We start from the raw sequence: 23,438 nt of genomic DNA, 5'->3' as shown, positions 1-23,438 counted from the left end.
ACGTCTTTCTCTTTTCTGTGCGTTCTAAAGATCTAAAAACAACTAAAAAGAGTCAGCTAAGAGTGCACGGCTTCTGAAAAAAAACTCCAAACAGTGCCAACAACGCCCCTTTTGCATAATGTGACCCGCATATTAACCAAGCTACAGCGACATTGTTATTATTCTTATTAATACTGGATCAAGCACAAGGACCCTTGTTGGGCTCAAAGCGGGGGGGGGGGGCATCTGGGATCCCAGGTGTTGCCGATGAGCTCTCTGGAGGATGAATGGATGAAGGAGGGTGCCGACATGACAACCCTAATGAGGTTTGAAACACACCCCCATCCTGCCTTTACCCAAGGATAGGGGCTAGGGTGTGTGTATTGGTGGTGGGTGGGGGGTCGGTGGTGGGCAGACCGAGCACATACATGCTCACAGCATGGAAATAAAACCATAAAACCCTGTTGGAGCTTTTTGGAGGTGTTTTAATAGCGGCCTTTCTAGGCGGAGTAGGTGCGTCCCATTACGTGCATCAATTACCTGCCTCTTTTTTTATCTGTTTTTATATCTTTAGAACGCACAGAAAAGAGAAAGCCGTACTGTACGTTCATGTCTCACATAAGGATTGTGGACGATGGCCAAAATTCCAAAAAAGAGCACGTTTCCTTTAATGTCGCAGCACGCAGATGACGCCTGATATTGTCTCATTCATTTTTGCATCGAGTGTTTAGACCTTTTTAGATGTTTGCATTTTGAAGCCTTTTCCAATTTGCTGCCATGCTGACAATAAAATAGATGATTATCAAGCATCGTTAGCTGCAACGTGGTGTCTTTGGAGGTCGGACGTTCTTTCATGGCTCTGCAAACGTGTCGATGCCTTTCAGTAATAATCCCATCTGCCGAGACATTCACTGCGAGAGCTGACACAGGAACAAACATAACACTTCTCTCCATCTGCAACCTCCCGGCTCCTCATCCACACTCTGTCAATGCGCCGCAACAATGGCCGAGTGCAACGAAGAGCGACGAAAACTGCCTCGCTTTTTCAAGTATGCGCTGATGGTAGACAAGCTCAAGGATAGACAAATTCAATTCAGTGGAGAAAAAGTGGCGGAAATGACTGCAAACGCCGTCTGCGTGGATGGGAGTCACTTGCTTGAGAAGAGCATGTCACAAGGCGGCAAGGCCGTGTTGTTGGAGCCCAGCGCACACAAAGACAAAGTGTTCCAAAGTTTTCAAAAATGTAACAATCAAAAAACACACTCGATGGCGTATACAGAAGGCATTGAACAACGACAACAAAAGGAGACGGCAGCAGAACGGGAAAGCAAACAAAGGAGCAAACAAGCAAACCAACTGGCACAAACGTACAGGCGTCCCTCGCTATATTGCGTTCTTTCACAAAACAATGAATGAATAAATGATGGCTGTTTCAGAAAGACAAGTTTTATGTGGTACTGTGGTCACTCGGCATGAGACGTGACGTTAGATGACATTACCTTTCACACTGCATGGAGACTGGCTGCTGAGCCAGCACAACCCAGCCGACATGCCATGGCTGAGATTGAGTGGGGGGGGGGAGGTTCTCCTCTCCTTCTGTGTGGAAGTGGTAATTTTCTGGCTTCTTTGTCCTTCTTCCCCACTCCATTTGAAACACTTTCTTGAATTTAGAATTAGCAAGTTGGAGAGGCTAACTAGTTAGCGCAGTAGCTTGCTATGCTAGCGGCGGCTGTCGTTTATGTCCCTGCAGTGATCCCGTAGCCTGTGTTGTAGCAATGTAGTGTAAACGATGACAGTGACTGTGGGGGTGTTATTTCATGTCTACAGGGCTCTGATGTTAAAATCCATATTTAGAAACTTAAACAGGTTTTCTGTGCTTTAACTACGGAAATATTCCATTTATTAAGATTGAATCCTACTTCACAGAAATTCACTTATGGCAGTCGGGCCTGTAACCAATGAACTGCGATAAATGAGGGACGACTGTACTTACAAAGATGTGACAAAAAAGTCAGGAAGAATACTTCCAAGGCAGTGGTTCTAATGAGAAGATAGGACATCCGTCCTTTTGCCGTGTGGTCAGCGCTCTCGCCTCCCATTGTGAAGGTCCTATGTTCGAGCCCCGGTGGCGGGGGCGGGTTACATATGTACAGCAAAATGTCCACTTAGAGAGTGGGTGTACTAGGGATGTAACGATATCGTTATTATCACCGTATGGTTGAATGTACTCAGAATGTTTCAAAATGACTGATACACACACTGAAGTCTAACAAAGTTGTATTTTAAAAAAAAACACACGCACACACAATGTACAGTGTTCCCTCGCTCCATCACGGTTTACCTTCGCGGACTTTTGCAGATTTTTTTAGTGCAATTTTAGTGTTTTTAGTTTTTACAGTGACACCTCTACAAACATCGCACACAAACATTACGTACATGCCGGCCAAAGATGTATGCAGTATTTTTTCTCCACAGAGGGCTTCCAGTATTGCGTGCCGGCACCGTCATGAGTTTGCTTGACTGATGCAACTTCAACTTGTCCAATAAAGTTCTTCTCAAAACCAAGACATTCTTGAGTTGCAGTACCAGACAGGACCGCAACGGAGCGCTCAAAGACACAATTAAATGAATAAGTTATTTCACACTTCAACATTTTACAACTTTGCAGTAACAGAACAATTTTATTAAAAAAAAACCCAAAATGTTTGTATTGCCTTTACGTGAATTCCGACACTTGTGACAGTATGACTGTCAATGAGGTTAGTGTGTGTTGCACCCATTGTTGCTTTCTCATTGACACTTCTGTGTTGTAGTGCGTCGCATCACTGCGGCAGCCGGTGTGTACACTTCCATCCAATGCGTTGGGTGCCCTCTAGTGGTGATAAGTGGTACTGTACAAACCTGATCATCCAAACAAGCTCAGTCTCACTGCTTACTTTATGTGGTCCACATATCTTCTAGAAATGCTCTAAACAAGATAGGTTCATGTTCATCTGGTGCGCTGACTTTATTCATACTCTGCATTATGTCTTTATACACAGAAATAATTAACATCCAAAACAAAAAAAGTTGACCCCTGAGCATGAGTTAGCAATCATTTAACGCTGACTTGCAAAAATGTCTAAAACGTACTTTACATTCATTTGGCCTCACGTGTGTTTCACATCCATTTTTTGCTCAGGATTAATTTGTTGTAACAGAATGTGGGACTCAAGTAAGCAAAGTCTTCCATCCATCCATTTTCTGTGCCGCTTATCCTAATTAGGACTGGTCGCCAGCCAATCGCAGGGCACATAGAGACAAACAATCATTCACACTCACATTCATAACGATTAGCCTAACATGCGTGTTTTTGGAATGTTGGAGGAAACCGGAGTACCCGGAGAAAACCCACGCACACACCGTGCGGCCGTAAGCAAAGTCTTTTAAAGGAGAAAGCAAAAACTAAGCTTCTGAGGTGCCACAGTTTGAACACGTGATAAATAAATTCTCGCTTTGTACTCCGTGAGCCGGAGCTTCCCATCACAGAGTTTGCAAGTCTTTCAAGCTGCTCCTCAGCCGTCGGCTTAACCGTCCGTGCCCGACTCCGAGCCCTCGGCTTCGTCCGCAGACGCAGTCAGTGACGGGTACGGCCTGGGCTGGTCCAAGTTGACGTAGTTGACCTTCAGGTTGATGTAGTGCTCGCCAGTGAGACAAGACAGGATGTGCTGCATGTCCGTCACCAGGCTGTGGAACGTTGGTCTGCGCTCAGGCTCTGGGTCCCAACATGCCAGCATGATGGTGTAGCTGTGGGACGATCGCATGATCAGGATTGCGCAAACAAGTCTTACAATTATTTGAAATGACGAGCCTGTTTGTTTAAGAGGATCTTACAGAGTATCGGGGCAGTACTGCGGCTGCGGAAGCCGACGCCCCTTCAGTAAGTAGTGTGTGATGTCGTAAGGGTCCACGTCCGGATATGGACTGGCCCCTCGGGTCAGCAGCTCCCACACCAGCACGCCGTAGGACCACTAGAAAGAGATTTCCACATTTCCCAAGTGAGCTCACAGAATGTAAAAATGTAAACAAATAAAAATGACTTAAATGAGCCGTCAAACGTAATCAAAATGAAAATGACTTAAGTCTAAAAAAATTAAAATGCCCTAAATAAAAGTGAAAAAATTACTACAAATAAAAAGACTTAAATAAAAGTGTAAAAATAAAAATAGTTCAAAAGAGTAAAAAGTAATAGAAATATTTATAAAAAAAATAGTTTAAAAGTGTAAAAAGTAATACAAATATAAAAGACTTACAAGAGTAAACATTATTGAAAAATAAAAATGACTTTAAAGTGTAAAAATGTATACAAATAAAAATGACAAAAGTGTAAAAACTAATAAATATGATTTAAAATCTACAAAATAGTACAAATAAATAATACCTTATAAAAGTCAAAATTAATAAAAAAATAAAATGCCAATTAATAAAAAAAATAACTTAAATAAAAGTGTAAAAATTTATAAAAAATAAAAATGATTTGGAATACAAGAATAAAAAGTAATAAAAATAAAAACTATTTAAATAAAAGTAAAAAAGAATAAAAATAAATAAAAATGACAAATAACAGTGTAAAAAGTAATACAAAATATAAATAAAATGACTCAAATAAAAGTATGAAAAATAATACAAATAAACACCAAATAAAAATGACTGAAATAAAAGTGTAAAAATGAATAAAAACAAATATCACCTAAATAAAAGTGTAAAAAAAACAAATCACAAAAAATCAAAGTGACTTAAAAAAAATTGGGTCCCGACTTAATGTCCATCAGAAAATGTGGGTCCCAGGTTGAGCCCATTTGAGAACCCCTGCTCTAGACAACCCGTCTTCTTTCTCTGGCGTACCGAATGGGTGGATCGTTTACTCACCACGTCCGACTTGATGGTGAACTTTTGTGTTTGCAGGCTTTCAATGGCCATCCACTTGACCGGTAACTTTGCCCGTTTGTGATCTTGAATGCTGTAGTACTCCTTGTCGTAGATGTCCCTCGCCATGCCAAAGTCGGCCACCTTCACCGTGAAGCTTTCGTCCAACCTACGGCAATGAACGCCCACACAATCGGAGCAAATCATTTCAACCACACGCACCGTTATTCACTTTAATCTCCAAAATATTGCACATGCTGAGTGTGTACGAGGCCGTAGCTTATGCTTGCCCCTGTCTGCTCACCGGAACTGCCTCTAGGTCGCGTGGTAGAAACCCAGCAATAGAAGATATGATTAACACTCACATGCAGTTCCGTGCAGCCAGGTCTCTGTGCACAAATTTCTTCTGAGCTAAATACTGCATCCCCTTGGCAACCTGCAGTCCAAAGCCCACCAGGTCTTTTACGGTTGGATTCTGTGGAGGACAAATGCAAATGTCGCAACCCGTCAATTAAGAAAAAGACAGTCGGTTTAGCGAGGGGAAATACCGACGGTCACAAGTTGCAGAAAGTTTTACCCTCTGAGGCGAGCGGATGAAATGACGCACATCCCCATGCTTCATGTATGGCAGAACCACCAGGGGGAGCCCTTCTTTGGGCAGCATGATGCCAAGCAGAGACAGGATGTTGGCATGGTGGAAGCCCTTCATGATAATGCCCTCTCTGAGAAACTGGTCCACTTCCTTTAAATCTGTGATGCCTGTCGATGTAGTTGAAGGCATATCTTAGAGGAAAGGGCTCGTATAGTAATTACTGGTGTAATAAAACGTGTGTGTGTGTGTGTGTGTGTGTGTGTGTGCATACGGTTCAGGGATTTAACAGCACAGTGGACCTCCTGCTTATTGCTGTCTTGCAGATATCCATGATAAACCGTCCCAAAGTGGCCTGTGCAAGATACAACATGAAAATGGATGAAGACACTCAAGGGTGCCTAAACAATCGACGTCTAACAGACTCGCCTTTCCCGATGATTTGGCTGTCTTCGACTCTGAGCATCTCAGCTGGGATGAGGACGTCTTTGACCTCCTCCAGCAGATCCGAGTTAAGGCTGACCATGGAGATGTTGTCCTGCGGCATCAGCGGAACGGCGAGGTGATCGTAGCTGGCGGCGTACAACAGACCTTGGAAGGCCATTCCTCCTGAAGCTGATGTTTGGTTGGAGTCTGTTGGAGCACACGCGTCAGGCAAAATCCTCTTTTACGCACAGATGGCACATGACAGCCACAACGATTCATCAGTCATTCATCCCTTTTTATACGCAAGTCAAGTCGAGTCCGAGCGACTTCCGGACTGCTTTGAAAAGATTCTGGACCACCACGTACATACACTGTGTATGGTGGGGATGGTGTGCTGCTGACCTCGACTCGAGATGTTGTGGATTGGTGGAAGGAATAGAAGGAAAGACCTGCTCAATCCCACCGATACGTCTTCTAATGTGGAAGCAGTGCCTGGGGACTCCATGGTGGGCTCACCTATCTCTTGGGCTGAGGTGGTCAGGAAGCTCCTCGGTGGCAGGGCCCCGGGGGTGGATGAGATGCACCCGGAGTTCCTTTAGGCCCTGGTGCTGTGGGGGTGTCGTAATTGACACGACATCAGGCTCGTTGCCCTTTGTCACCCATTGTTTTCATTACTTTCACAGACAGAATTTGGAGGCACAGCCAGGGTGTTAAGGGGATCCGCTTTGGTGGCTGCAGGACTGGATCTCTACATTTTCCTGATGATGTGGTCCTGCTGGCTTCATCGGACTGTCATCTTCAACTCTCACTGGATTGGTTCGCAGCTGAGCGTGAAGCGGCTCGGATGAGAATCAGCACCTCTAAGTCTGAGTCCGTGGCTCCTGCTCAAAAAAGGGTGGCGTGCCGTCTCAGGGTTGGGGATGAGATCCTTCCCCAAGTGGAGGAGTTTAAGTACCTCGGGGCTTGTTCAAGAGTGAGGGAAGGATAGAACACGAGATGGTCAGGCAGATTGGTGCAACGTCTGCTGAGTCTGCACCAACTGGTTGTGGTGAAGAGGGAGCTGAGCCGAAAGGCAAAGCTCTCAATTTAGCGGTGCATCTACGTTCCTACCCTCACCCATGGTCATGAACTTTGGGTAGTGACCAAAAGGACAAGGTGGCGGGTACAAGCGGCCAAAATAAGTTTGGGGTGGCTGGGCTCTCCCTTAGAGATAAGGTGAGAAGCACTGTCATCCGGGGGAAACTCTGAGTAGAACCACTGTTGCTCCGCATTGAGAGGAGCCAGATGAGGTGGTTCGGGCATTTGGTCAGGATGCCTCCCAGACGCCTCCCCGGGGAGGTGTTCAGGTCACATCCAACCGGTAGGAGGCTTCGGGGAAGACCCAGGACACGTTGGAGAGACTATGTCTCTCAACTGGCCTGGGAACGCCTCAGGATCTGCCGGGTGGAGCTGGACGAAGTGGCCGGGGAGAGGGAAGTCTGGGCTTCCCTGCTTAAGCTGCTGCCCCCGCAGTGGTAGAAGAAGGATGGATGGCTGCATATGTATTCACTAGGGGCAATATTATAGAAAGTAAAGCTCAATATACTTTAGAGTAGTCAGTGTACAGCTTGTATAGCAGTATAGATCCACTGAAAATGAGTCAACACTGCCATTCTTGTCTAAATAGCTGACATCACAAGTGAGTAGCAAGATAATTGTGTCTTGTCAAGCATGGTGGTGGTATTGTCGGTCTGGGGCTGCATGAGTGCTGCCGTCACTGGAGAGCTACGGGTCATTGATGGAAGCATGAATTCTAACATGTACTGTGACATTGTGAAGCGCAGCACGATCCCCTCAAGCTGTGTCCTTTGCGTGAATATTAAGTGTGAGCAGCATTGTTATCTAGCACTGCCTTAATCCTCTTGGACACGGAATTGACCGGAGCTGCACAGGTTGTTACTGGAATCCACTACCACTCCTCCATGATGGCATCACAGAACTGGTGGCTGCTTCGCAATGTCACACAGCACTTTCTTTAATTCACAACTCAGGGGAAAGATCGTGTTGATGTCTCACTCTGTCTGTAGTCGCCCGTCGGGGACAGGTCATCATGGCCGCCTCTGCGATTCATGGACAGCCTGGTTGATAACCGACTCTCTATGATGGCTGAAAGCACAAATGTGATCAGTGAGGATTGCTCAAAAAGGAAACCAACCAAGAACCAAAGAATATAGGACAACTTCCTCACCTCTCTTCTTCTTCCGCAAATGAATCATCACTATTAAGGCGATCCCGGCGCCCACCAGCGAGGCAAAGATGACACCCAGCACAATGGCCGCGATGACTGAGTCGTTGTTGTCGTCCTCATAGAGGACGGTGCCGACGTCGTAGAGGTCCCCGTTCACAGAGACCTGTAGCGGCAGATCGTACTTGTGAGTCATTTATGGGGCTCAATATTGTTCAGCACTTCCTTACCGATACCGACATCAGCTGATACCGATATCGGCAGCAGCTCTTCACGCAAACTGATGTGATGACACATGACACACCTGGATGCATTTCACACATAAACACAAAATAACACAACTACTGCAATATGCTAAACAACGTATGCCACACAGATACTAATAGCATTACATAATATGTATTATTGTCCTATTATTTGATATTCTTTCTTCATTTCATGGATTGATTGAGGCCTGGCGTCTATTAGGGTGGAGGAGGCCGCTATCAACAACTGCAGTAATAACACAAAAGAAAGGTTATTTTTTAAAATCAAAATGTGTTTAAAGAAAGGCTTATAAAATTACAATTTATATTTTAAAAAATCTAATAAAATGTAAATGTGTAAAAAAATTTACTTGTAAAAAAACATAATAAAATTTGTTTTAAAGTCTAATAAAACTACAATTTAGAAAAAAAATCAACTTGTAAAAATATCTAATAAAAATGTGTTTTAAAAAATTTAAAATCACAATTTGTAAAAAAAAAATGTAACTTGTAAAAAAAATCTAATAAAATTTCAATTTGTTTTAAAACGTCTAATACAATAAAAATTTGTAAAGAAAAAAATGTGTAAAAAAGTTTTTTAAAAATTAATAAAATAAAAACAAATGTAATAAAAAAAAGTAATAAACTTCAAATTTGTAAAAAAAAGGAGTGCAATAACGGTTTCACCTGTACACTAGACCAATAAAAATATTTTATAGTAATTTTTAACACATTTTCATGTACATTTGGTACGTAGCTCACATTTTGTATCATTTTATTAATATTTTTGGAGACGTTTAAAAAAGAAATTGAAGTTTGTCCATTTTTTTACTTTACAATGTATAAACATTAAAAAATACTGTGAAAGTTTGAAAAGATTAAGTAAAAATTTGTAAATATTTTGTTAGTATACTTAATATAAAACTGTGTTCATGGTACTTACAGTAAATCAGCCACAATATGAGTTACAACGGCACATCTAACGTCATCCAACATGTCATCTGTATTAAAAAGTATAAATAAAGGTTTTGTGTTTCAATAGCGTTCTATCTCACCCTGACAGGCAGTCCCTCACTGGGGATGACTTGGTTCTTGGGAAGCCTGCAGGTCAGCTCATTCAGCAGAACCTGAGCATTACAGTCCACGCCCCCGATGGTCATGTTGATCTTCATGCACGAGTTGACCGTGTTCAGTTTGCGATGCTGTTGTGCAACATGACATTCAAAGGCTGTGATTACACGCCACATGATGTGGAGGCTCAAGTCATGCCAAAGCGTGCAAACCTACGTGCAGCGAAACCTCGTTGTCTCCGGGTTTAAGGAGCAACACGTTGCCGTCGTTTTCGAACGGGATGACTTTGGCGTCGGGGTGGTAGTCGAAACGTCTCCTCCACAAGTTTCTTTCTCCATCCATGTGAATGGAAAGCTGTCCAATGTCTGACTTGTCCTCCAGCATGTCATGCGACGGCAAAACGGGGGCGCGGCACACCATGTGGGTGGCATTCCTGGTGCCGTTACATTCCTGCAAGGAAATATCAGTGAGTGACGGTGAGGGTTGAATATTAGCCTGCCTTCCTTCACACCTGTGTTTTGGCAGTCTGGTTGGGACCAAAAATAAAATTTCCTACTTCACGGAAATTCACTTATCACTGGCGGGGCTGGAACCAATTAACCGCGATAAACAAGGGATTCACGTATACCTTCTGAATACGGTCGTCCCTCGCAATTATTGCTCCTTCGCTATTTTCAGAAATGAATGAATGAATGATGTGGTAGACTATGGTCTTTTATTAGTCAAAACATATTGAAATACATATGATGTGTAGTATTCTGGTCACTAGGTGGCAGTAATGACACAAAACAGTTCTCCTCCCATTCCATGTGGAAGTGGTAAGTTTTTGGCTTCTTAAATTCAGATGAAGCAAATTTGAGGCTAACTGGTTAGCTTGCTAGCTAGCGGCTGTCTCGATTCCCTGCAGCATAAGACTTGCGCAAAGTGTTGTAAACAAAGAATAATAGCAGTGTAAAGGTGACAATAGGGGTGTTATTTCATCCCTACATGTTACAACCCATATTTAGAAAGTCATAAACAGGTTTTCTTTGCTCTAACTACCAAAATATTCAATTTATTAACACTGAATTCTATATTGTGGAAATTCATTTATCACGGTCCGGTCTGGAACCAATTAACCGCTATAAACGAGGGACGACTGTATTTTGTATTTGTTCTACTATTATTCTACTATATTAAAACTACTGCTCTTTTTCCCATTTTTGCTGTTGTTTTTGTGTATGTTCTTGTTTAATTGTATTTTGAGAATGTGTCGAGGGTCAATAAAAAAAAAAAGCAGCCATGGGCTGTAAATGTCCCCTGGGCCGCACTTTGGACTGCAAGCGTGTAGCGTGTTTGCAGAATGTGTATTTCACCTTACCCACACTTGGGATTCAATTTGGGATGTTTTGGAAGAGTACTGGACTGTAGTCGTGTGTGCAGAGTCCAGACTTTGACCCTCTATCAGCAGCTTGGAGCCACTGAATAACAGCATCAACAAAATAACTCCATTATATTCAAGCAAGATGTTCATCTGATGCAATGTGTCACTTCCTTCTGTCCTACCTGAAGAATCCACAGTGAGGATACACAGAGGTTATAACGGGGTTCTTCTTGTACACGAACGTCTTGGTCGTGGTGACCTCAAAGCTGTCGATTACGACCTTGACGGGAAAAGTCCCGACGCCTGTTGCAGCCTCAGTGAGGCACACAATGGAAGACAACGTCCCATTTCCTGCTGGTGCTCTGCACAGGAACATAGAAGAAGTTGAACCCAACTGACAGACTTTTTGCAATGAAATAGTTCTGTGTTGCTCACCTTTGAATGTGACACTTTCTGTCAGCGATGAAGGCCTGCGTCAGCAGCCCGGAATCAAGGTAGCGGCCTGTCAGCGTGACCAAGGTGCCGCCAAACACAGGACCACATTCCGGCTTGATTTGTGTGATGCTGGGCTCCTAATTAAATGGAGGTGTCATACAGTAAATGTGTGTTTTTAAGGCCATCAATGGTATGAAAATGTATACGGTGAATCTCACCACAAGAGAGAAGCCGGACACTCGAGCTGTGCCTTCAATGGAGTAGTCCCCCCCCACCTTTCCCTCGTGCACTTCCAAAGTGATGGTCAGATTGTGGTTGGACACTTTCTCCTTGACTTTGCATACGAGCCTGCATGGGAAAGGTTGCATCCCCATTTGAAGTGTCAGTATCCATACCCACGTAAGGTGACCTTTGTGTTGCATTGTGTTTCTTTTGCTACTCACACTTGACTGCTGCTTTTTCTAGGCAGGACACGACACAGCGTCCCGGAGCCCAGTGTGACCACGTGGGTGATGCCGTCAGTGATGGGCGGCCTCAGAGGCGACTGAAACTCTCTCCCGCAAAGCGTCAGCTCGGTTTCTCCACCAGCCGGTACCATCTTGGGGAAAAACTGCAAAAGAGAAATTCAGCTCTCAAGTAAGTCACCGGTGTCAGGTCTAAAGTGGCGGATTAGGTTTACCTCTGTGATGACCGGCGCACAAGAATGTTTGTTCCATAGCGAGGTGCACTCGTGTTGCCTGGAGCACGTACCCGAGCACCAGCCGCAGTTCATGAAACGCGGTGCCATCAAACACATGGAGCATGTCACAAAATGTGTACACCCCGGTCCAATGGAAGGCACCCGAAACAACTGGATCCGGGAGAAATGAAGACAAGGATGAAGAAGAACTGAACGGTCAGGACATGTATTAAAACCAGGGATGTGACGCACGCCACGGTAGTACACTAACAGTGTGCAAACAGTGTCAAAGCGCTATACAAGTGAAACCTGGAACCTTGGTTATCGTACGTCCCGGTTAGCATGTTGTTTGGTTAAAGTTGAAAATTTATGACAAAATTTTGCCTCGGTTCCAGTTAGAGTACAATATTTTGCACACATTGTTGTTTTATTAATACACTACAGGTGTCCAACTGTGTTCTTGATGTATTTTTATCACAAAACATCATTTTTAGCAACCTATTAGCTTGCTAATACTTGGAAGTGGAATTCAGCTCCGTCACCCCTCTATGATGTCATCAGCGGTTGACTCTTACTTTGAGTTCCTGTTTCCATATATTAGCAAGCTAACAGGCAGCTAACAAGGATGTTTTGTGATAAAACTACATTGAGAAAACCGCTGGACTCAATATACTAATGTATATTAATAACGCGCCAAAAACTCACGCCATATTCTACTCCAACCGGAAAATGTATGCAAACCGAGGCAGAATTTTGGCGTAAATTTTCGAGGTTAACCGAAAAACACGCCAATTGGGGCGGAACGTATTAATAACACATCAAGACACGCTCCATATTGTACGCTAACCGGGAAATGTACGCAATCCGAGAGAAAATGTTTGCGTACATTTTCAACGTAAACCAAAACAATATGCTAACCGGGTACGAACGCTAACCGAGGTTCCACTGTACTGAGCATGATTCCAGACATACCTGATTTCCAGCCACAAAAAGGAGCAAGTCGTCGTTGTAGACAGCTGCATTCCTAGATATTTCAGTCTCTCCAAGAGAATAGTTGGCAAAAACAAAGGGTGTGTGTGTTGTAACAATCACCTGAAACCGCAAAGATCGCAGTCGTGAACAAAAAGCAGCATGCTGCAAATACAGGAAGCGCAAAATATGGTGGATTACCTGCAGCAGCCTTCCATCTGAAGTCCCAAAGTGGCCCAGAGTTTGTGTCCCACTGATGGTGACCAGGATGGACGTGAAGAGGATGTCTCTCATCTGGCTGTTGAAGAGGTCTATTCTGTAGTAGGGCTTGGACACCAGTGTGGGTTTGGCCGTGCACGTGTCATTGCCTGACTGTGACAAAGACAGTTTGGTTACACAAACGTTAGTGGTGATGCTGTGCAGAGCCACGGGGGATGCACCTATCCCAGCTGACTACAGTACAGCAGGGGTGTGCAAACCTTTTCCAACAAGGGACACATAGTGAAAAATGAAAGGATGCAACTTTGCCACTTTCAGATTTTGTAAGATATGCTAACAAGTTGGGCCGCACGGTGGCCTAGTGGTTAGCATGTAGGCCACGCAGTCAGCAGATCGCTTGGGCATCTCTGTATGTAGTGTGCATATTCTCCCGTGCGTGCGTGGGTTTTCTACGGGTGCTCTGGTTTCCTCCCACATTCCAAAAACCTTTAATTGGTGACTCTAAATTGTCCACATGAATGTTTGATTGCGACCAGTCCAGGGTGTACCCCGCCTGTCGCCCAAAGTCAGCTGGGATAGGCTCCAGCATACCCATGACCCAAATGAGGATAAGCGGCATAGAAAATGGATGGATGGATGCTAAGAAGTTACACAGTATTTCAAGAAAAAACTGCATATCAGCTTTATCATATACAGTAGGTGAAAAATTATATTATTAATACCAACTTCGCTCTTTGCTCTTTTTACCTCACTTTTACTTTTGTTTTTTGTTTTTATTAATTTTCCAAACTTTTCAACTTTCTTCTTAAATCTTCTTCTTAGGCTTTTTAGGCTTTTTTATTCCCATAATATTGTAACATTTTCCCCAACCTAATTTTCCAAAAATTCCAACTTTTGTTTTGTCATTTCTCATAATATCACACCTTTTGAAAATATTATTTTTTTTTAATTTCAACTTCATAATACTAAAATGACAATGTCTTACCTCATAATTTTCACTTTTTTTCCGTCATCGAATAGGACTAGTTTATCTTAATATTTTGACTTTATTCTCGTAGAATTACAGCTGTTTCTTCCATTTCTGCTGTTTTTTTAAAAAAAACATTTCTTCTTGTTCATTTTCTTTTTTGTAGTTATGACTATTTCTGTCATATTTTGACTTTATTCTGATAACATACAACCTTATTTGTTGTTTTGTTTGTTTCTCATAATATTAATGTCTTTTTCTTTAATATTTCACATTTATGCTACTAAAATGGCGTTATTTTTCCCCGTAATATTACGACGTTATTCTTGTCAGATTACAACTTTTTCTCTTAATATTTTCACTTTATTCTCTGACAAAATTACTGCTGATTTTTCCATGTTTGCTGTTTTTGGACTTTAGAAAGAACAAGAAGAGGGTTCTACACACTAAGTCAAGATATGAACTAGGGGTGGGAATCTCAGGCCACCTCACGATTTGATGTGATTACAATTCAGAGGCCTGCGATGCGATGATGAAAACGATTGTCAATGCACCTCGATGCATCTTTAGCTTGTCAATTTTTTTATGCGTAATTTTTTTATATATATAATTTCTTTTTACTCACTGTGTACTACTAAAACAAAGCATATTTGTGATGATCCGCAATTAGTATAAACATGAAACAGATTATCTTTTCATAATTGGAAGGTTTTATGTACCAACATATTTCCCATTGCACAGAAAAAGCAGGAAAAGCAAAGCAGCGTGATTAACCAAAAAAATAGGCTGCCCTTTCACAAAAAATACAAAAAATACAAATGAATAGGCCACAAGAAATCAACATACCTGCGCAACATTACTGAACAGCTCAGTCATGTTCGCACCCGTGTGGCTTCAATTCATTCCTCACGTTTGTAGCACATGAGACGCTAGCTTCCAGTCATCAGTAATGAAGTGCGCCGTTACGGTGACATAAGCCCTGGTTCTCAACAACCGAACACTACCGCAAATCCGTTGCAGTAGAAGTTGCGATTGACTTTGTGTTTTGCGTCGCCTTTAGTTGGGTGGAAAATTAGTTGTCACCTGCTCGATGGTTCTCTGGTTGGCAGCAGCTTCAGCTGGCTGTTTTTCCCTCCTCGTTCAGGTGGAAACGCGCTATGTGGTTTCTCATATTTGTCGTGTCCCCAAACTATTTTAAGCTTGTATGACAAAGTTTGCATTTTGTGTAGCTCATTTTTACCTTCAACTACATGAAAGTCAAAGTGCTTCCAGACGCTCACTTTAAATCGGGTTTAAGCTCGGCCATTTTGGTAGTGTCTTACACTTAGGTGCACCACCATAAACTGCCCGGGTGGCACTTCCGCATTCCGCCTTTTTGTTCCGCATTTATGAATCGATAAATAATCGTCAATGTCCGCATCGCGATGCATTTAAGAATCGATTATTTCCCCCACCACTAATATGAACCCAGAACTTTGTCACTGGAAGGGACAAGTGTCAGCCACCGTGCTTCTTTACACGTCCGCATCCTGTTACTTGTTTTTCGTCTTATGTTGCTTATGTTCTGCCTGCCGTCCTGTTGCTGTCTTTCCTGCATCTGGTCTTCCCACACATTCAGTCTACGCTCTTGCCCTCACGTTTGCCTCTGTCAGCATCAACATAAACATTTACATCTTGTTCATCCATTTATAGAGGAAGTTGTTCCTCCTTGCCCGCAGTTAAAAGTAACAAGCAGCCCATTCAACTGCAGCGACTCTCCTCCATATGTTGACTCAATGACTCACGGCAAGTGGATCTCATGTTCTCACAAGATCTCATATTTCAGCAACCATGATATCTCTATAGAAAGTAAAGTTAGAGTAGTCAGTGTACAGCTTGTATATTAGTATTGATTTACTATCACCACACAGGCCTTATTGTCTAAATCAGGTGTCCAAAGAGCCATTTGCGGCCCGTGGCACATTCTAAAAATATAATTTAACAAGAAAACAAAAAGAAACAAACAGAAATAATTTAAAAAATTAGTTAAAATACATTAAGAGAAAAAATTTGCAGTCTAATTATCCAGAAAAAAACGTAATTTTATGGGAATAAAGTAATAATATTATGAGAAGAAAATGTACAAAGATTTAAGAAGAAAGTTTAAATATTTTTAAAATTCTCATAAAAAAAGATAGACCTATGTTTGTAGTAATAATATGCTTTGTCACCTATGTAACAAAGTTGAGATCAAGTTGAGTTTTTTTCTTGAAATATATATAATATATAAATATATATAATATATACGCATTTTTAGCATATCTTACAAAATATGAAAGCGTCAACGTTGCATCCCTCCATTTTTCACTATCCTTTTCAGTTGATAGTAAATGTATGCTGCTGTACAAGTTGTACACTGACTACTCTAAAGTATACTTTCTACAGTATTGCCCCTTGAAAAGGTATATTGTCATAAAAATGGCTGCTGAAATGTTTTGCTGGATACTGCACATGCAGAGATTCTGCATCTGATAACATTTAACACTGAATGAAGCAAATGAGTGGTCTAAACATTCTAGCTCTTTTAGTCTCCTCAGGCTTACTAGACGGAAAAAAGTCAAACTATCTGAGTTCAGGGTGCACTGCTAAATGCTATAGAAGGCCATTTATCCCAGCAATTTCCTGTTCAAAGCCAGTCCCTCCTCCTCCTCCACTTTTTTTATCAGCAGGATTTATTACGTGTTTGCTGGCAGGCATTCCTGGCCGTGTACACACGGCTGCATGTGAGCTCAAAGGACACAGCTTGAACTCCATAAAAAGGACACGCCACACCTTTGAAATGAAATAGTACTTCGATCTGGTGGAGATAAGTCACCGGGCCGCCTGCTTACTTCCCCTTGTGCTGACGTATCCTTGTGATCACACACGTACAGCAGGGGTGTGCAGACCGCTGTTTCTTTTATTGGCCCGCAGCACATTTTAAAAATGTAATTTAAGAAGCAAACTCAAAAAAGAACAGCAAAAAATGGGTAAATCAGCAGTAATTTGACAACAATAAAGTCAAAATATCACGAGAAAAAAGTTGTAATCAAACAAGAAAGAGAATAATGTTGCAATATTATGAGGAAAAATAACGTCATTTTAGTAGCATAAAGTTGAAATATTAAAGAAAAAAAGACGTTATTAATATTATGAGAATCAAACAAAACAATGAATAAAGTTGGAATTTTTGGAAAATTAGGTTGGAGAAAAAGTTATAATGTTACGAGAATAAAGTCAACATATTATGGGTATAAAGTCATAATCACCAGAAGAAAATGTACAAGAAGAAATAGCTGGAAAAAAACACAGCAAAAATGGGAAAAAACCCCACTGTAATTCAGTACTTTTACAAGAAATCATTTTAGGAGCATAAAGTTAAAATATGAAAGAAAAAATACATCAATATTATGAGAAAAAACAAAACAACGATTAAAGTTGCAATTTTGGGGAAAATTAGCTATAATGTTACGAGAATAAAGTCAAAATATTATGGGAATAAAATCATAAGAAAGAGAAGAAAATTTACCAAGTTGAAATAGTTGGAAAATAAGAAAAAACCCCAGCAGAAATGAAAAAAAATAGCTGTAATTTTACAAGAATAAAGTAAAAATATTAAGAGAAACAAGTCGGATTCTGACAAGGAAAAAAGCCACAATTTTACGAGAATAAACTCGTAATATTATGAGGTAGAATATTATCATTTTAGTAATATAGAGCAGAGAATATAGATATATTAAAGAAAAAATACGTTAATTTTTAAAAGTTGTAATTATTATGGAAATGTGGTTGGGGGGAAAAGTTATAATATTAGTTGAATAAAGTGAAAATATTAATAAAAGAACATTTAGAAGATTATAGAATTATAGAATGTTGGAGAAATAAAAAAAAAAAAACAAGAGCTAAAATGGGAAAGAGTGCAAAGCAAAGAGTGAAAGTGATAGTAATAATAGGCTTTTTCACTGATATCACAAAGCTTAGATGCACTTTATATATATATATATGTGGCAAAGTTGCATCCTTTCATTTTCCAGTATGTGGCCCTCGGTGTGGACATCCCTGGTGTTCAGTATGAGCAAGCTTTTATATGACGTATCTGTCTAGTGCAAATATATGCTGAGAAAAACTTACTGAGTCATGCGCCCCTCCCATTCTTGTATTTTTTACTTATTTATTTTTTCCCTTTCCTTTTCTGTCATCACTGCATAAGCTACCCATTATGTGCTGTTTGTTAAGTTGTCCCAAACACTTAAAACCATGACCATTACCATTACTATGTCAAATGTAGTTAATGCACATCAAATAATATAAGTATGTACTGTAATCGTAATATACTATGAATATAATATTAGTCTAATATGGGACCTTGAAGAGAAAAGTGCACTTTTTTGGAAATTTTGCCCATCATCCACAAGCCTTAGGTGAGACACGAACACACATCTTTCTCTTTTCTGTGCGTTCTAGAGATATAAAAACAGATAAAAAGATGTAGCTAAGAATGTACGTAATGGGACGCACCTATGAAACCTTCTGACAACAGCTCCAAAAAGCGCCAACAACGCTCCATTTACATAATGTGACCTGCATACTAACCAAGCGATATTATTATTATTATTGACATTGTTACGCCCAAGAACTATGTTACCGGCGTAGTGACACCTCGCCCCACCACACCGGCTAGCTACAAGCCGGCTAGCGACTAGCTTCACCACACACTCGCTCACAATGCCTTAGGCCATTAGCGAAAGGTAACGCTACATATTGGAGCTGCCGCCACTGCTGCTGTGTTTTTGTTTTTGAGTTTGGAAAAGTTAACGCTAGGTGTAGCGTTCCTTTCTATGTTGCTATGTGAAATCAATGCACCCAGGAAAGAAGTTCCGCTAATGCTTCAAATGAGCAAAATACTGTAAGTATTCCATGTTATCATGAATGTAGCTGTTACTACATGCTCACAGCATGGATATCAAACCATAAAACCTTGGAGTTTTCTGGAGGTGTTTTTAATAACGACCTTTGTCGGCGGAATAGGTGTGTCCCATTACATGCATTAATTACCTGACTCTTTTTACCTATTTTTAAATCTCTAGAACACACAGAAAAGAGAAAGACGCGTTTATGTCTCACATAAGGATTGTGCATGATGGCCAAAATTCCCAAAAAAAGTGCACTTTTCCTGGAAACTTCCCGGCACACTGTTTGTTGAGAATAGATGACTTCCTGTCTAAGGCTTGCTTATGACCGCTGACCCAGTAGCTACTCACCTCATGTGGGCAGTTCTCACACGTCTGGTAGTGACACAGTCCTCTGGATAATTGTTCCGGTCCAGACCTGCAGCAGTCCTCCACACCGTATTCGATTTTATTGTTGAGCGCGCCCAGGCGGAAGGCACACAGGGCAGAGTTTTTCTGGGGTTCGCCCCTCACGTTCACCTCAGCAAACACGCCATAGAGGATGTCCTCTGTCTCGGACACCCTCAGCTCGTCGGCCAGATTCTTCCCCGCGTGGCCAAAGTGGGCCGCCATGAGTCCGTTATACACAACATCCCGGTAAGCGTCTCTGCGCCGCCTCTTGGGCTCGTACCTGCACTCCAGGACCAGCTCCCGGTACATCCACACCTCATGAATCCCCACGGGGAGCCTGCCGAGACGTGTCTGAAAGGCCGAGTCGGCCTTGGAGGGGTTCTCCCTCTGCATGGAGAGAAAGTAGACAAACTCCTGTGTGGCGAAGCTGTAGATGTAATCGATGTTGTACAAGTCCCTCAGGTGGGGCAGCACGGTCAGGCCCTGCATCACCATTTGGAAGCCGTCTTCGGTGGAAAGCGGCCTCATCACGGACACTGACCTCCGTGGGAACCTCTGCACCACTTTGTCATTCACAGTTGCAGCCACAAAGAAGTAGGACGTGGCCGCCTGTTCCACTATGGTGACCTTGGTGCCCAGTGGACTGGCAAGACAGTCTGGACAGTTGGACGGAGAGTTCTGGTCTTCTTTGTATAAACACCGAGGCTCAGGTGGCATGAACTCAACATCAATGAAGAAACAGATGCCATGCTGGGTGCTGCCGCAAACGTACAAGTAGGGCAGGATGGGCAGAGCCGCGTCCAACAGCAGCACCTCGTTGTCCGTGTCCACCGGATCGCTGGGATCGACTTCTACGTTGCACAGGTTGCACGTTTCACACTCCGGACTTCCAACGGGCCCTGTTTTCACCTCCCATATTTTGCTCAAGTCGTCATTCAGCGCCTCCACCACGTTACGCGAGGCCACGTACGCCTCCCACTTCACAGGGTTGACCGCTAGGTTCTGTATTGCACTTCCGCTTTGGAAACTTGGCAGCGAGTATTTCACAGAAAAGTCCACCAGCGCGCGAGGACCCAGAGGACACGTGTGCTGTCCTGAGGAGATGTTGGCTTGTGTCCATATGCATAGCGTCAACAAGGTGACCCACTCCAGCATCTCAACAGTACAATCCTGGTGGCGTGGCGTGCTACCTAGAATACACTCCTTTCCACTTGGAGAACATTGTGGACCAGCTCTGCGTGGATGACATGGTGACATTTTAGATCAGGGGTGTCTTTTTCCAGTGACGGTCACATAGTGAAAAATGAAAGCTCGGATATGCTAAAAAGTTGTATATATTTCAAGTAAAACGTGCATCTCAGCTTTGCCATATACCTGTACAGGAGGTGAAAAAGCCTGTTATTAATATCAACGCGCTTTGCTCTTTTTTCCCTATTTTTACTGTTTTTTATTTTCCAGATATTTCAACTTTCCTCAAATAATCTATTTTTACATTTTCTTCTCTTAGTATTATGACTTTATACCCATAATATTTTGACTTTATTCCCATATATAATACATTTTTCCCCAATCAAATTTTCCAAAAATTCCAACCTTGTCATAATATTACGACTTTTAAAAAGCAACATTTTTGTCTAATATTTCAACTCTATGCTATTAAAATGACATTATATATCTTGATAACACAGTTTTCCCTTGCTACTTGCGGTTCACCTTCCGTGGATTTGGATTCTGTGTTTTTTTAAAGTGCAAATTTTTTTTTTAAACAGCGTACGAACGCGCATTGTGTTGTGCGTCCTTGTGGTGTATTAGAGCGACCTATTGATGCTCTGTTGTATGTGTCTGTTATTGTATTTACTACTGCTACCAGCAGAGGGTGTTGTATACACGTGAGAGTTGAAGACGTGTGCTGCTGGATGTCCCTCCACCTCATCAGCCGAGCCATAACAGTCCTGATTGGCTAAGGGAGAACCCGCCCATTGTGCTCTGCGTTCTGATTGGCTGTAGACCATTGTCAATCAATCTCTCGTGAACCACTGTTATGTTTCCTGTTTGCTAGCAATCGTAGTTGTATGATCGCTAGAGCGCCATTATAAGATTATGGAATACCGTAAAGGAATCTTCGGTTCATGGAGGACTACAAAGAGGAGTAAAATACTACGACAAGAGCAATATGTTTTCACAAACGCTACAGCTGCACGGCGCCCGAACAAGGCACATCAGAGGAGTGAATACAGTGAGTCACTTAATAAATCCTTGTGTCCAAGAGATTGCTCACTAATATTCAAACGAAATTTGAATTTTGAGTGTGTTTAAACAAGAGAGAAATGTGAGAAAATGTTAATGCCTGTCTGAGAAAAGTGTATAAAGTGTATGGTGAGGGGTTTTACAGCCTTCAAACAGATACAACAATTGCACACAAAGTTGGCTACTTTGCGGATTTCACTTGTTGCGGGCTATTTTGGGAACCTATGCCCCGCGAAAAACGAGGGAACACTGTATTACGAGTTTATTCTCGTAAAATTGCGACTTTTTTCTTGTCAGAATACGACTTGTTTTCTCAATATTATGACTTTATTTCCTTAATATTTAAACTTTTCCCCAACCTTATTTATAATAGTATAATATCAACTCTGTGCTACTAAAATGACAATATATTTCCTCATAATATGACAAGTGTATTCTTGCAACGTTTTTTCCTCATGAGAATCAAACTTTTTTCTTTTTTTTTTCATAAAAGTACAGCTGTTTTTTTTCAATTTATACTGCTGTTTTTTTTCTTCTGGTAAATGTTCTTCTCGAAATTATAACTATATTCCTGGAATAACTTTTTCTGCAATCTATTCTTCCAAAAATGACAACTTTATTTGTTGTTTTGTTTGTTTGTTATATTACAACATCAAAAAGTCGTTTTTGTTTAATGTTTCAACTTTATGCTACTAAAACGACATTATCTTTCCTCTTACTATGACGACATTATTCTTGTAAAAGTACTGCTGATTTTTCCGGTTTTGCTGTATGTTTTTTGTTTTTGTTTTCTTGTGGAATATTTTTAGAATGTGCCGTGTGCCAGAAATGGCCCCTGGGCCGCATTTTTGACACCCCTGTTTTATAGGCACTACACTTTTGCACAGACCAACCTGGCATGAATATCTTAGAAGAGCTCATTTTCAGACTATTTTAGGCCATTACTGTAGTAGTAAGTGATGTGAGACAAGCGGCAGAGGAGTGAAGGTGACTGAGAGAGAATGAGAGCAACTGGGCAAGACACGACTTGCTTGAACATGCGATGCAGCCATGGAGACACTCGGGCCACAAGCACAAATAAACCCGAAAACACTCCAATTCATTAGCAATGTTAAAAGTGTTCCAGTGTAATCGGTTAACATAGAAACAACTCCTATAATGAACCGGTGTGAACTATTATTACACTAGTGAGAGTCCGTCTTATGCTAATGCTGCCACAGAAGTCATCGTGACGTCACATCTTTAAAAGTGAATGTCTAAAAATACGTTTTGAAATACATTTTTAGTGGAGGCTCACCTGACAGGAAGACTTCCAGCCTGTAGTTTGCATAGAGTTCAACTCAACAGGCAGCCACACGCTTGTCAAGTTTGTCGGAGGAAAAACCGGATGTATACTTTGTCTTCAAACTAAAAGCACGAAAGCGTAACTAAACGTAAAAGCATATGAAATACAATCATTTTCATTTGAAGATTTATTTTTAATACAGATATGCGCGGTATCTAACATTGTGGATAGTGATTTAAAAGCCGACCATGTTATGGAACCCTGTATATTGGTGTGAATGTGAAAGTTGCTCCCAGGAAGCACGTACTACCCCAGCTGCTTTGTCCATGGTGAGCCTGCGGAGCGTCAGCCGCACCCGCTAAGGAAGTAAAGAAGTAATTGCGCAACCTGACAGTCAGACGTCCTCATTATTTCTTTGTCATCATTTTTACACCGCACGATGCATCATTATTTCTCTGTTGTCATCATTTTTACACCGCACGATGCAATAATTTTGACTAAGGGTGAGTGTGTGTGT

At 41.8% G+C, this 23,438-nt stretch overlaps 1 protein-coding gene across 2 annotated transcripts; it reads right to left on the bottom strand.

The window, feature by feature from the left end:
• Positions 1-2,631: 2,631 nt before the first annotated feature.
• LOC129186863 (macrophage-stimulating protein receptor-like) lies at positions 2,632-23,013 on the bottom strand. 2 transcript variants are annotated; one of them, XM_054785558.1, is made up of 21 exons: positions 22,934-23,013; positions 19,351-20,623; positions 13,087-13,257; positions 12,889-13,008; positions 11,917-12,087; positions 11,681-11,847; positions 11,456-11,585; positions 11,238-11,374; positions 10,985-11,164; positions 10,800-10,899; positions 9,656-9,889; positions 9,424-9,570; positions 8,127-8,289; positions 7,955-8,044; positions 5,903-6,106; positions 5,748-5,828; positions 5,462-5,643; positions 5,250-5,359; positions 4,888-5,053; positions 3,853-3,989; positions 2,632-3,765 (listed from the first exon to the last, which is right to left on the bottom strand). In XM_054785558.1, the coding sequence occupies exons 2-21, from the start codon at positions 20,542-20,544 to the stop codon at positions 3,546-3,548; spliced, it is 4,104 nt and encodes a 1,367-aa protein (XP_054641533.1). In that variant the 5' UTR covers positions 20,545-20,623; positions 22,934-23,013; the 3' UTR covers positions 2,632-3,545. The 2 variants fall into 2 exon arrangements, with proteins under 2 accessions (XP_054641533.1, XP_054641532.1); XM_054785557.1 differs by having other exon boundaries at positions 19,351-20,763; positions 22,934-22,983.
• Between the last annotated feature and the right edge of the window lie 425 nt (positions 23,014-23,438).

Source organism: Dunckerocampus dactyliophorus, chromosome 8 (assembly GCF_027744805.1).
Source record: "Dunckerocampus dactyliophorus isolate RoL2022-P2 chromosome 8, RoL_Ddac_1.1, whole genome shotgun sequence".
Lineage (NCBI taxonomy): Eukaryota > Metazoa > Chordata > Actinopteri > Syngnathiformes > Syngnathidae > Dunckerocampus > Dunckerocampus dactyliophorus.
This window is presented reverse-complemented; position numbering and strand designations above follow the sequence as displayed.